Source organism: Anser cygnoides, chromosome 12 (genome assembly GCF_040182565.1).
Source record: "Anser cygnoides isolate HZ-2024a breed goose chromosome 12, Taihu_goose_T2T_genome, whole genome shotgun sequence".
Classification (NCBI taxonomy): domain Eukaryota; kingdom Metazoa; phylum Chordata; class Aves; order Anseriformes; family Anatidae; genus Anser; species Anser cygnoides.
The window spans coordinates 14,311,581-14,326,085 of NC_089884.1; the positions used below are offsets into that span (position 1 = coordinate 14,311,581).

General features: G+C 37.5%; 2 protein-coding genes across 4 annotated transcripts in view; one reads left to right on the forward strand and one right to left on the reverse strand.

Moving 5' to 3' along the window:
- Positions 1 to 6,915, forward strand: part of SLC7A6 (solute carrier family 7 member 6) — a 30,256-nt gene extending 23,341 nt beyond the window's left edge. For all 3 annotated transcript variants that reach the window (XM_048078643.2, XM_048078644.2, XM_048078642.2), the window contains exons 6-10: positions 1,911 to 2,014; positions 3,055 to 3,151; positions 3,892 to 4,041; positions 4,766 to 4,949; positions 6,031 to 6,915. In XM_048078643.2, coding sequence (XP_047934600.1) covers positions 1,911 to 2,014; positions 3,055 to 3,151; positions 3,892 to 4,041; positions 4,766 to 4,949; positions 6,031 to 6,125 — 630 coding nt within the window. In that variant the 3' untranslated portion in view covers positions 6,126 to 6,915. The remainder of the gene's footprint in view (positions 1 to 1,910; positions 2,015 to 3,054; positions 3,152 to 3,891; positions 4,042 to 4,765; positions 4,950 to 6,030) is intronic.
- A 2,071-nt stretch (positions 6,916 to 8,986) lies between these two features.
- On the reverse strand, positions 8,987 to 14,501 carry SLC7A6OS (solute carrier family 7 member 6 opposite strand). The gene is made up of 5 exons (XM_013192357.3): positions 14,343 to 14,501; positions 13,411 to 13,788; positions 11,292 to 11,498; positions 10,344 to 10,473; positions 8,987 to 9,825 (listed from the first exon to the last, which is right to left on the reverse strand). Exons 1-5 carry the CDS (start codon positions 14,499 to 14,501, stop codon positions 9,704 to 9,706), a joined length of 996 nt encoding a protein of 331 aa, XP_013047811.3. The 3' UTR covers positions 8,987 to 9,703.
- Between the last annotated feature and the right edge of the window lie 4 nt (positions 14,502 to 14,505).

Consider the following 14,505-nt stretch of genomic DNA (forward strand, 5'->3'; position numbering starts at 1 on the left):
TGCTCTGTACCTTAGCATCAGGAAATCCCATCTGCTGTTGCTCAGGCTCAACTAACTTACACAAAAGGATGCAATAAATTCTGCTTTTTAACATAGATTATGTTGTACAGCTAAGCCCAGTTGGATACTGAGCCTTAACCTGGATGATGTGCTGAACAAAGTACTTTGTCAACCCAGAACGGGAAACCAGCCAAGCTTTGTATTCTGTCAATAAAATTTTCCACGTTTTATGATTTAAAGATTGAAACTATATGCAGGGTTTTGCCTCATAAAAATCAATCACTCTCATTTCCTGAAAAAAGCAATTGAAATTCATGTAGGCTTTATTGAACCTACAAAACATTCAGAAAATAGAGCATAATGCACTGCTTTTGGTGATCTTCATCCTGGAGTAGTTAAATCAAAATTTGACCACTGTTAAGGCCAGCTTTATATTCTACAAACGGGCCAGCTCTGAATGTTAATCCACTTTGATTTAACTTCATAGTTCATAAAAGTTATGATTAAGACTGGTAGTTAAAAGGGGAAGTCAAGGGGGACGTGGTTCAAAATATTAGGGTATTGAAAACTTATTTAAAGATATTGTAGTAGAAAAGACAGACCTACGGAAAGCTGAAAGAGCTTAGATGCTTTTTATGTCTGATTATCTTGAAAATGGTGAAGCAAGAGAAAGCTAAGAAAGTGATTTAGAGAAAGGTCCATAAAACATTTAGATGATTGCTACCGTTGAGATGAAAAATGTTTTATTTTGTATATTGTAATACCCACAAAATCTTTGTAACAAAATTTTTGTAGTTTCTTTGGATACCACTTATACACAAGTAATACTTTCTGTTTCTATAAATAACAATTTTGTGCTAATGCAGACCTGATTCTTGTGCTACCGTGACTGTTTACATCAGTAAAAGAAATTGTAGAAGTAAGGAGTGTTAGTAGGTAGGATTGGGACAGGAAGGCTTCTGCCAGCATCCTCTGAATGCAGCACAAGCAGATTTCTGCTTAACTTGAAACTTGGAAAAGGTACAATGCTCAGACTGAGATGGGTTTTTGAATAGGTGTCAGTCTTCAAGTATTAAAACTTCTTGATTTATTTTTTTCAAACATTTTACTTGGTATTCTAAGAGTCTATCCAATTTTTTTCTATGCAGGAAGCTGAACAGAATTGACCAGTACCTTGCAAATTATTATCCATTTGCATTTTTAAACAATTAATGGTATTCAATGACTCTTACCCCTTGCTGTGAAACATTGAGGCTCCTGACTTCTTGTTTTCAGAACTCTGTCGTGGGAGGTCACGCCACAGCTGGTGTACAGTATTGTCTAGGAAGACTAACAAATGACTGCCTGAAAAAAACGCTTCCTCTGTCAATTGCCGTGTTGTGAGGCTAGAGCCCAGAGGCTCTGCTGGTGGAGCTAACGGGCAAAAAGGATTTGCTTAGGAAATTGGAAAAGAAGTAAAATAAAATACATTGCTAGTGTAGCGTCCATAAATGGTGGGTGTGATAGTGGCTGTGGTTATTATCTGCATTACAGCACTTTCTTTTTGGATATGTAATCATATTTTTATCCTTTAGTCTCTGTAGTCAATATTTATGAATTCAAGTGTAACATACTATGTTATACGTAATGAAATGTAATAGGATTGGTGAGAAAATTCTAAAAACACTTTGTCTTTTGTGAGAATTATTTTGTGAGCACAAAATGTGAGTCTAGGCACTTGGGTTCAGAAGCCTGCTCTTGTTTAGAATCAATAAATAATTAGAAATGCTGTGTGCTGCTTTGTGCTGCATATCACCACTATGTTTTAATTTTTCCATACAAACTTACTACAAAAGTTTTGATGTCATTGTTTTGCATAAGCTTTGTTCCAGTTATTTTCATGTGTGTTTTTTTCTTTTTCCTTTCATTAGACATTTGCCGACGAGGTATTTGGCATCTTCAGTTGGACAATTCCCATTGCCGTAGCCTTTTCTTGTTTCGGTGGACTTAATGCTTCAATTCTAGCATCATCAAGGTATCTTCCTGTTTAAAAATTGTTCATAAATGTACTTAGGTGTTAGTATTATGGTCATCTGTTAGGAGAGTGGCAAAAGCACTTCTGTATCCGAACCTATAACAAATAGCCACACTAAAATAACAGATCAAAATAAACCTCTTTGTTTAAATAATCCTCACCCTAAACACTGCCTTACTTCCCCAAAACTGTCCTAGCTGTATGCAAAGTACAACTAAAGATAAAATGAACGTTGTCTGTCAGGTGAGTCTTCATGCTTTCTGATTGTTTGGATTGAGTTATTGTTTATTTTAGTGGATACAATAATTATAGCAAGTTCTTGTTTTAATGTATTTACTTAGAACGTAATTGTGAATCATAAGCTTTTTTTCTCCAAGTACAAAGTTTTAAAAGCTGCTGCTATTAAGCTTCAGTCAAAAAAAAAAAATCAGAATACGGTATAGAACCTTTCCTCTGAGCATTGATTATGGACCTGATTACTGGAAATTATAAGTAGGTTTATTCAGCCATGCTTCCTGTCCATCGAATGTATGCACAATGTCTCTACTGAGAACAAACATGAATGTGATCTGGTGAACTAGGCAATACAGAACAAGTTACAGTTGATAACAAAATTGTAAGTACTTGTTCTTTGAGCATATGGCAGTTTCTTCTGGTTGTGGTTGAAAACTTGAAACTGTTGAAAACTGTTATTGAAAGCGGCAATGTTTTCAGTGCTAGCTTTTAGATTTTTTTTTTATAATGATAGAAATGTATTTCAGTTGCTGTAGAAGTTTTCTATTTTGCCCATAGGACTGTTTTCTAAAAATAGTTGTTAACAGCATGTTTCTAAAAGCTTATGTTATCTTTTAAATGGTTGTAGTAAAGTATATCTTTACAAAGTCTCGAATCCATGTTCTAGTTTAAAGGATCAAAATTCAGTGATATAAACAGTTATTCTGACAAGTAGTGTTTTGTTGTTTTTTTTTAAGTTTTTTTTTTTTAATGCATTCTCTCTTACCTGTGGCCTCAACGTCTGATTTGCAATTTGTTTTTTTCAGGCTATTTTTTGTAGGATCTCGAGAAGGTCACCTTCCTGATCTGTTGTCTATGATCCACATAGAGAGGTTCACACCTGTGCCAGCACTGCTTTTCAATGTAAGTTATTTTTGCTTTTCTTTTAGGCTGTCCAGATGTGACTATATGAGTTATTTAAAGGAAAACTTTAAAGAAGCTGGAAGGAGGTAGTAGAGGAAATTCTGTTTAAAACATAGGAACAGTCTCCAAAGAGTTTCGTTGGCTGAATTCATGAAAACCCAACTGTGAAAACAACCTGCTACACTCCTAAGAAAGTTGAAAATGAATTAAGATGATTGAATTATTCTATTGGGCTACTGTTGTGTAAGATCTGTTAGCAGACTTCTGTTTCCTCTAAGCTAAATACAGACTAAAACAATTCATAAAATCTGTATATGGCTTCTGTATGCTAAATAAAATGAGTATGTTGGCACTATGAATAGTAAAAATCTAGCTATTATATAAACTTACATACTGATACAAACCCCTAATTGATGTTGAAGAATTGTTAAAGACCTAAGTAAGACATAATCTCCTTTAGTTATTGCCAAATTGTAAGAAGCATTATGCTTGTACTACTGTCTCCATGGGAAGTATCAGTAAATCTCTACAGTGGAAATAGTTGTTTAGCTGATAACATGAGAGAGAACTTCAGATTTACTATTATCAGGGTGAGTTCTGAGAGAGTGAATTTTGAGATAGGCAAAAAGTTATGCCAAACACCAAGGAGTGAAAGATGGTGTCACTGTAATGAAAAAAGCCACATAAACAGTAAATTTCAAATTTCTGTTGTTCATTTCAGTCATGTTCTTTTCTGACAGTGTGCTATGACCCTTATTTACCTGGCTGTGGAAGATGTCTTCAAGCTTATTAATTACTTCAGTTTCAGTTACTGGTTTTTTGTTGGTCTATCTATTGCTGGCCAATTATATCTACGCTGGAAGGAACCAGACCGACCCAGACCTCTTAAGGTAAAATTTACTTAATACAGAATTCTTTAAAATCCTTCTTCCCTACAATTAAAAAGAAAAAAGTACTATCTGAAATCTGGACCATGCATGTTATTCCTGAAGCTTACAAATTGATAAGGACGTAAAACATGGCTTCCATTCCATGGTGTCCCATGAAAGCTAGTTTGTGTACTAGATGAGAAGTGAGTATTGTAATAGCATATTCCTTTTTTTTTTTAATGTGAGTTTAGTCAGCTTTCTGTCAACTAGAGAGCTCAATAGGTTAACATAGTAGTGAACCTTTTTTTTTTTTTTGGATTAGAAATCTGAAGTTAGGAATGCTTAAGTTAATTCTATTACAGTAGATCACATTTAGCTCTGGTGTTTCAGTTCAGTATCTGATCCTCTTATCACTTTCTCTGACTTTAAGTGGATAAGCTTCATGAAAATGTCATTCGTGTTTCCTGAGATTAATTGGATTTGTCTAAAAACACTTCATTCTGCTACAGTTTCTTTCAATACAGCAGACCTACCATATTTAAATGGTCTTGTAATTTTTAGTAGCAGTTCTATTGAAGAATAATTCTACTATTCTTACAGATCTAAATAGCCAGATGCATAAGAAAAAGAGCAGATAATTTCACAAATTGGGGTTCAGAGAGAAGAGGCTGTAATTCTCACCAGAATATATGCAACTGTAGAAAATTAGTATCTCAGTAACATTCTGTTCTTTTTCTTTCTCCAGCTGAGTGTGGCTTTCCCGATAATATTCTGTATATGTTCAGTATTTCTGGTGGTAGTGCCACTCTATAGCGACACCATAAATTCATTGATTGGAATTGCCATCGCTTTATCTGGAATTCCAGTCTTTTTCTTGGGAGTCTATTTACCTGCATCAAGGAGACCTCAATTTATCAACAAGATTTTAGGTAAGTCTGTCTGAAGATGTAGATGTTGTTAAAAAAGCTGAAAATAAAATGATTCTGGTTTTTGGTGGAAAGGGTTGTGGTGGACTGAGCGCTGCAGCAGCAGCCAGCAGCTAAGCACCCACAGAGCCACTTGCTCACTCCCTACCTCTCCACGCCCAGCAAGATGGGGGAAAGGATAGGAAGAACAAAAGTGAGAAAACTAATTGGTTGTCACCAACACTATTTTAGCCACGCATCCAAAGCACTTACACCATATGGGCTGCTGTGAAGACCATTAACTGTATCCCAGGTAGACCCAGTGGAAGGACATACTGATTTTATATATGCCTATGCACCCGATTTTTATTCGCTACATATTTAAAATACTACTTGCTTTCTACAGATTTCATCCTAATTTTTTCTACGTTTCTCTCTAAATTAGCAGATGAAAAGTCTTTTTCTTAACCAAGGTTGATCTTTGTAAAAGGGTCAGGCATTCTTGGCAATACAAGTGAACTGTCTTACTGTACTGAATCAGCTATTTGAATTTAGATCTTATGTCAGTCACAGGTTGAATTTTCCTTCCATTGAGTGTCTGCAGTTAAATTATACATTTCTCTCCAGCAGTGCACTGTCGTCATCATTGCTGAGAAAACCCTGTCAAGGGACGCGGAAACGAAGATTTATAGCATAATCTTACAATGCAACAGGATGTGGTGCTGCAGCAGTTAGTGAATATATAAATACACAGTAATATTGTCACTACTGTGTGCTATGTCAAGTTCTTGTGGTTTCATTTTTTTATTCTACCGATTTTATACTCTTAGTTACGAAGAAAAATGATTCTACTTCAGTTATTTGGCAGAATGTTTGGGAGGAAAAACACCCTAGGCAAGAGATCAACAAAATCGCCAGAACAGCTTTAAACATTGTTTAAAAATACTGAGTGGAAAATATTTTCTGTGCTAATTTTTCTGGTTAGTGTTTCCCGTAATAGAAGTGAGCCAGCAGTCTTGACAATTAACTTTTGTTAGTCAGATATATTCTGTGTAAGTTGAGGGAGGTGGTTATTCTTCTGATTTATCTTTGATTTCCTATACAGGTGCAGTCACACGAAACATGCAGCTGCTCTGTTGCTGTGTTTTAACAGAGATGGACACAACTGAAGAAAAGAAACTAGAAATCAAATCTAACTAAAATCTCAAAGCCATTACAAGAACAGGAGGGAGGCTAAAGCAATTACAACAAGAAAGGGAAGAGAATGGAACTGGAGAAAACGTGAAAACTGTTTTCAGTGGTCTTTCAAAAATACTGAAAGTGTACTTACTTGCAATTGGATTCCTGCATAGATCTTGTCCTCATGTCGTCATCCTCAACTGTGGCATATTTTCAGGGCCTGTTTTCAATAGATGATTATTACCTGCTCATTTCAAGCACACAAGCTATGTGTCAATACTGTTCATTCTGAATTTTCTTCAGGATTGGTAGTAAAATGGTAAGAGCTAATGGATCAAATCAGATGTCTGCAGAACCAGCCAGTAATGCATTTTTAAGTTAAGCTGAAAACCACTTTGAGTCAAAAGACTGAAGGCCATTTCCAACTTAATTCTGATGGTTGTTTGCATGAAATGATTTGCTGTGCTATCTCAGTTCTTATCCCAGAAGACAACTGGTCACAACAACCCACATGATTTGTCATTAGTAGCAGAAAAATCAATAAAGTTATGCTACATTATTTAAAGACTTTCTCCCTTGAAGAGGAACATATTATTTCTATATGCTTCATGGAAATGTGGTATGTGTCTCTGGCAAAGATTTAATCAACAAAGCACCTTTCACAACATACAGATTTCTTGGCACTGAAGATTTGATTTAGGATTTAATGATTATGTGCTAATTCTTTCCTGCTGTCTCATTAGTACTTGGTCATCTTCTGACAGGTTACATGAAGTTTCAAAAATTAAAATGTTCAGTCTGAAGCTCGTAAGCATTTGTTTGTCAACTGTTTCAGTGAACACACAGCAGTATTTCTTCAACAGGCAGCTTTCCGTTCTGAATTTGTTTTCTTACTAGAAAATGACATCCATAAACTCACAGAACAAACCACTTTTTTTTCTTCTTCAGCAGAAGTAATGATCCATGGCAGCACTTCTATCCTGAAAGCTAAGTAGCAGGGAGAGAAAATAAGAATAAAACCAGGAATAAATAGTAGTGCCATATGGACTGATGCTAATTAGTAGTATTTGTAATTCCAAAGCTGTAATGCTAACAGCAGGATGCTTTGATACTGAATTTTAGTGTAGCAAAAGGTAACTTGAAGCCAGCCTCTTTGGCCAACAAAGCAAGAAAATACTCAGCTTCAAAAACATTCCTTGGATTTTTAACTTAATTCAGAATCTTGATCTCAGCTGAGCTTAGTTTAATGTAGGGCATTTAGTAAATGTGTGCATTTAAGGTGAACTAAATCTCATAACCACAAGATTATGGCTGAATCCATGCATGCTTTAAGTGCTGCATGTTTGCATCATTCACTTGAATAACAGAATATTTGAAATCTTGTACTGACTTCTTGACCAAGGCTATCTTGAACAAAAAACTGCAGATAATTGCAAGTTGCAGAAGATGTTAAAAACTGACACAAAATGGAGTCTTGAGCTATGCTCATGAAGCAGCGTTGGAATTTAATTGTTAAATGTGAGCTGAGGATTTGTGCACAGTTGGAACACAAACATGTAAGGACTTCTTGCTATTTAATATTAGCATTCAGCTATTCTACTGCAGCTTTTTAGCCTTGCATATAATTAGAGTTAATTCACAGTAACTAAGTTGAGACATCTGTCCAGGGGGCAGCATAGCTTTAACAGGCTAGGGTTGGGGCATAGGTTAATAGTCATTTCTTCCTGACAAGAAAAAATAAATACTTGCCTCCACTACCTTGAAATCATCATCCAGAATTAATTGACCTTAAAGTCCCTGCTGCAACCTACAGCTCATGACTGATGTTAATCCAACATGCTATTAGGCATTTATTACAGACTTAAGTAGGAGGGTGCTGAAATAGTTTTAGTGCTTCAATGGGTAACTGTCAGATCTGGGGGATCCTTCTTGCAGAAGTGACTCACAATACTGGAGGAGAGATTCAGTCTTGTAAGAGTCCTCAAATATTTAAAGATCAGCCAGATGGACAAGTTACATTTTTATACACTCTGCATGTAAAATTACAAAGGTGATGGTACCAGGTTATCAGCTGACATCTGCAGTATAGCAAAAGCAAAGTATCTAACAAAGGAAACAAGCTGTACCTTTCCAGCGACTTAAACCAGACAAAAAGAGACTAGCATTCAGTTCCCTGCTTTCTTCTGGACTTGAAGGAAGTTTAACTACGCCTGGAAGCAGTGTAAGATAGTAAGAACTCTTGCAGGCTTTAATTCTTCACACATCAACAACGAATGCCAATACCTGCATTTTCAATAATTGTTACACAACACAACATGGCACTCAGTACAGTTTTGGTAGGCTTTGGTAGTTGCTGTGGCTTAGTTTTTGCTTGTTCTGTGTATTAAAATTCAGAAGCCAGACAATTTACTTGTCTCCAAAGGAGGGATGGTGGGAGGCTTTCCCTCTACAAAGGCACTAATACAATGTAATGCTGAAAAAAAGGGCAAACGCAATTCCTATAACTTCTTGCTAGAAGCAAAGATAATGGAGTAAGATAGAGGTTTTGTCAATCATCTAATTTAAGTAGATGTATGCTTAAGGTAAGAAATAGTCTCAGATTTATTACAGACTGGAGCAGGTATGCTAAGAAGTCAACATAAAAATTCAGCTCTGCAGACTAAAAAAAATCTGCAGTCTGTTTCTCTGACAAAGGTAAAAACCAAAAGCTTGAGAGGTGTTGATTCTGCTAGGCAACATTACAACATCGGTCAGTATAAGGAGTCAAAAACCAGCTTACAGAAAATAAGACCTGTGCAAAGTTAAAGAAAGATCAACCTGTTCCAATGCTAATATTGCTTCAGCTGAACCAACTTCCCTGATCTTTAAATGAGTGAAGAAAACCTAGTCAAAGATTCTTTATTTTACAATCCAAATACACAGATATTTTTCTACCCTGGTTACTGGAACTTTTCAGAGAGATCCAGCAATAAAATGGACAGTCGAAGGCATTTTGCATGCTCAAGTAAATAAGGTTACTTGAAACGTAGGAACAAGTACAGTAGGAAGCACTAGGAGAGAGTGCCTTTTCTGGCATTCCTACGTGCCCTCATGGCAGATCTGTTCATATCCTCATGACTAGTCATGACAGGAAGGCTTCGTTCCTGTCACAACCCAAGCATCGCAGCATTGGTGGAACAATCTATTTTAAATCACGTAGTATCTTCTGCTTGGAAAGAAAGTTTGTATTATCAAATATCCATATTTATACCCACTTATTTAATATCTACCAGCTGATGTTGACTGAACATTGGTGACAGCTCAGATAGTAAAAAAAAAAAAAAGCTAATAGTCATACCTAGACAGTAAGCATCAGGGTGAACCATGCCAGTCAGCAGTTGTTTCAAGATGTTACCTTAAAGCCAGCCACACAAAAATTTAGCTCATCTACATAAAGACTGGTTTCCTACTGTCGCAATGAGCACAACTTCCAGCAGAAAGCGCTTTCCCAGGTGTTTTTTTTTTCCCTTCAAAATGTTTATGAATAGCCATCAGCAACTGTCTGGATTTTCAGTCCTACTGTAACAGTTCTGTGCATTTCATCTTCCAAAAAAAGGCTATTAGTCAGAATCCACATCCTGGATCTCATCGTATCCAAATTCCTGTAGGACTTCCTGACGGTATTTGCTCCATGTTCTTCGTCTGTAACATTGGTCCTCATCACTGGAGCTGTCTTCAGACTCTAAAGAAAAGTGCATCAACACATTTATGTTATTTCTAGGTTTCAGTTTGACGATTAGGTTTATCAGGCTACTGGAACTTGAGTAATACAGAAGTTGTTCAAACTTTGTATTAATGTGCATTAGGTGAGATTTGAATTCTACTTGTGTGTTGCAATGGGGAGTTAAGAAAGCAGAGACCGTTCCACAAGCATGTGGAACCAAGTCATCTGCTCCTTCTCAAAATAAGCAATCCTTTGCAATTGCAGCAGCCTGAAGTGGACTTCTTAATTCTGACTGCAAAAACACCAAGATCCATTGTAGTTCCAAGAAAGATAAATCTCTGTTTATAAAAAAAGAGTCTGCAAAAACCTCTGATCTTAAATCCTGTGCAGCCAGAAAAGTAAAATTTGTATGTTTTAAAGCCAGGTACTATCTTACATGTTAGCTCTGCAAAACACAATGGAACAATTTAACTGTTCACCTCAGCTCCCCCTACAGTCTTCCTTCAGCATCCAAATAATATTTAAGACAGGCATACCTTTTTCTCCATCATCATCTTCCTCTGCTAAGAATTCATCTTCATCAGGATAATCATTACGCCAGTTATTTTCATCGTTTTCATCATCTTCATCTTCATATATTTCCCCTGGAACATGATCATCATCTACCTGCACATCAACACAGAACACAACATTCATTATTAATACAGCTACTTTGAAGTGAGCAGTTTTTCATCTACCTCTACAACAATTATAAAGAGCCAGGAGATACTTATCTATTGCAAGCAATTATTCAACAGTTGCACAAAGCACACTGTAGAAAAATGTGTTGCAGTAGCAGTCTGCTTTATGTGAAAAGTCAGTTAAGCCATGCATTTCAGTGTTCTGTTTCAGCATTTAAATGCTAAACTTAATGTCTAAGTTATTCCTACTCACTTCAACAGTTCTTTAATAGGTCAAGAAAAAGCAGCTGCAGGTTCCTGATATGCAAGTCTGATTACAGTATCCATGAATTGAAAAAATAAAGCTTATAATTAACTCCAGTCACTGAAGGACATTTCTTTATCACAAGAAAATAGCTTGTATTAAGATTATAAAGTCAGGTCCTCAAAAATTGAAAACATCTTCCCTTGCTCCTTTTCCCAGCCAAATGTATCTCCAACTACACACCAATTGCTGCCTCCTACTTACAAATGAGATGTGAATTACTTAAGTTTGTTTCCATGTCAAAATTTGTCGCTTTGAATCCTGCTGAATTCTTCTTAGTACCCTTCAGTTTTCATTGTCATATTATAATTTGCTAGTCAACACTAACGTGAATGAGCACAGAAGTGGCAATTACAGAAACCCTACCACAGAAGTCACTGAGCATAAGCGTAGCATCTCAAACTATTTTTGTTGGCACAGCAACTTTTTGTCGTAGGACTCTTAAGTACATGTATTCACAGCCTTTCTACTTAAGAAGGGTCTGTTTTTCACACCCTTACCAGTTCATATTCTTCTTTATAAGGCTGTACAGAGAGGATATTATGGATCCAGACAGGAACTGATGTTTCCATGCAGTAGATGTCATAAACATACTCATCTTCTTTCTCACGGTGTTCCACTTTTTTATCATCTTCAGAAACATTTAAACGCTCACGGATCATCTCTACTGCATTGCAGAGAATCACATCTGGATCACCACTTTTTTTCTGGAAAAAAAGCAGATTTCCCCTGAAGCCAAACATAAAATCTTAATTATAGCCAAAATTATTATTATTATTTTTAAATATATTTTTTCTTTTGTGTGTGTGACAGTAGCCAACAGCTAGCTAAAGATGACATTCTGAAATCTTATACTGAAGCATTTTCCCATTGGAACACTGATATTTGGAACATTAGCAATTTAAAACAGAAAGACCCCGAAGAAATTTCCGATTACTGTAGTACTGTGCAGCTATGCCTCATTTCAGGTAACAGGAAAAATGGGGACAAGTTCATCAGAAACTACTGAAGTAATATGAATAATCCTGTACAACTGTTAATCCGCTTCTGAAGATGTATGGGTTGAAAAGACGTGTTTTAAGATAGCCTGTGCTTTGTAGAGCATTACGCTTGCAACACTGCAGGAAAGGTGTGCATACAGCAGCACTGACACAATGCAAGTCTATGGAAGAAATAATGAAGATGTGACAAATCAACAGGAAAAGACTGACAGGCCCTGCAGATAGGCCTTTTATTTCCTTTATCTCCTCATTAAAACAGAAGAAATTTATTCATGTCTTCTCCTTCCTAACAAATCATTTGCATTACCTTTGCTTTAGTGACCTGTGTTTGAAAGTCTACACAGGCTAATTTTTGCTGCCATTTTTTCTCTGTTAGAGCTTTTTCAGAATATTTTTTGCCAAACCACAGTGGTATCCCCTGAACTACGTAAGTATTTCTGAGGAGGAGCTACAGACTAACCCTTCATTCACTTCCAAATACTTACAGAATCAAAGAGAAAGCTTTTCTTCTTCCTTTCAACACTTACTGCTAGCTCTAAAAGAGTAAGAGCAAAGCTCTGATGCTACTCAATTTTATGCGTGGTTTTCTGAACAGCAGAGTGATAGATAACAGTTCAACTAACAAATCTCAAGTGTCTATTTGAACTACTTACTCTGGCTTTATAAAAAGCAAGAATTCATACAGAAGTTTGACAGCAAAGCTCTAAAATGATCTACAAGAAATGCTAAAGGATGATAACTGGTTCTGCACTGGGTCATCAGAATATTTTCTGCTTTAAAACAAAGCATTTGTGTTTTTCTCAGAGCTGTGATGGGCTGTGTAAGTCAAACAACCATCCTTCACTTACGTACAGTGAAACAACTACTAAAGAATGCATACACAGCCCTTTTATCTCCTTTTCTGTATAGTTATGAGTTTTTTAAATACAATATCTTCTTAATATTCTGTATGCAGGGAAACCTTACATAGAAGGCAGAGCTTCTGCATACTTGAAGACATTGTAGATATTGAGCTAGATATTCCTCCAATCAAAGACATACTTAACTCATGATACCGATGAAAATGGGCTAAGGAGTCTGTCATAGACCTGGAATGCTGCTAGAAACAACATATACTAAAAAAAAAAAAAAAAGCATATTGGAATTACAAGAAGGGGACACTCAAAGCTATTTTTTCCTTTGGTGAATCTTGCCTACAAGTGACATTCCTAGGCATCTGGGTGGATGAGAAGACACTGAATTAGTGTTGTGTTTTTTTTCTTTTCTAGCAAGTACAAAGAATAAATAAAAAAAAACCACTCATCAATCTACCTAACAGATGAATATGAGCATTAATGCATCTGAACAGGGTGCAGAAAAAACAGTATTACAAGTCTTTCCTGTAGAGGCCAACTCCATATGGCTTTTTCAACAACATTCTGCACTTCAGGGTCCTCACAGAAGTTGTTTCTTGTACAATGTATTAACTATTCCAACTTACAAATACCTAGTTAAAGCTCCTGTTAAACACTGGAATACTTACGATGCAAAAAAACTTCCACAGCTGTCAGTTTACCCACATGTACCAGTCAACAGTGACATAAAAGTACTCCAAGTACACTTAAGTTTATCTGCTGACCTGTGGGTTTGCTGCAGTTGCACTGGGGTCTTCTATCACCTCGTCTTCTTGTACAATATCAAACAGCTGGAATTTCCCACCACAGTCTGAACTCTCATCAACAGCACTCGTTTCCTTTTGCGAAGCATCTTCTGTTGCTTCAGAGCCTGATCTGTCACTGTCAGTCGATGCCTTGCCATCTGCGGCAGGTGCATTGGCTCCGCTAGCGTTGGGTCGATGGCTGGCTATTACACGGTAACGATTTTCCTTCCTCTTCGCTTCCTTGGAAGAACGGAGCTCCTGAACGATCCGCTGAGTGCTTCCTAAGGAGGGCCGCAGACTTTGCGCTGCTTTGTCTCGAGTGATAACTTCTTGAACATACTTCTGAACCGGCTCGTTCTGGGTAGAGGAACAAGGAGGAGGAATAGAAACAATGACACGGTCAACACAGTAAGGCATACCCCTCGTGCCCCTCACTGGAGGCGATCAGTGACTATTGCTGGCACATCCTAATTGAGATCTGCAATGCTAGTGTTTGCAACAACATTCAAGTCACTCCTATTGCTTCAAGTAATGAAACTGCCATCCTGTTCTCCAGATACAGGAAAAAGGTACAAAATATTTGCAAACTGTAAGGCTGTTCTTATATTATTTAAAGATACATATACTTTATGGTATAGAACTCTTCAAACAAAAACACCTGCCTCAAAAAGACTGACGGTCCTAACTTTAAACCACAACATCCTTTACACCCTCGCCTGTGAAAAACAGCTCCAAGAAAAAAACAGCGAAGTCGCTACTGCTGCGTAGCTGAGCCCCAGCACACCGAGCTGACAGACCCCAGCCCTGAGGCGCGACCCCAGCCCCCCACACCGAAGGCAGGCGCAGCTCCTCGCAGCAGCCGTCCCACTAAGGGAGCCCGCCAGAGCCCCTTGCATCAGCCGCGCCTCTACCTTAGAGGAGACGGTGGCCACCAGCTTGAAGAGGCTCTTCTCCACCTCCGGGGCCCCGCCGGGCTCGGTGCGGGGCCGCTTGCAGGCGAGCAGCAGCGCCCCGGCCGGCTCGGGGCCGCCGCGCTTCCTCTGGACGCGCAGCACGGCGGCCGCCTCCATGGTG

Excerpts from the sequence above, each read along its gene's own strand:
- SLC7A6OS (XM_013192357.3), bottom strand. The coding sequence starts at position 14,501 with ATGGAGGCGGCCGCCGTGCTGCGCGTCCAGAGGAAGCGCGGCGGCCCC. Across the intron at positions 11,499-13,410 it reads CAACTGCAGCAAACCCACAG|AAAAAAAGTGGTGATCCAGA; the intron begins GTCAGCAGATAA and ends CTTTTTTTCCAG. Across the intron at positions 10,474-11,291 it reads ATAAAGAAGAATATGAACTG|GTAGATGATGATCATGTTCC; the intron begins GTAAGGGTGTGA and ends GTTGATGTGCAG.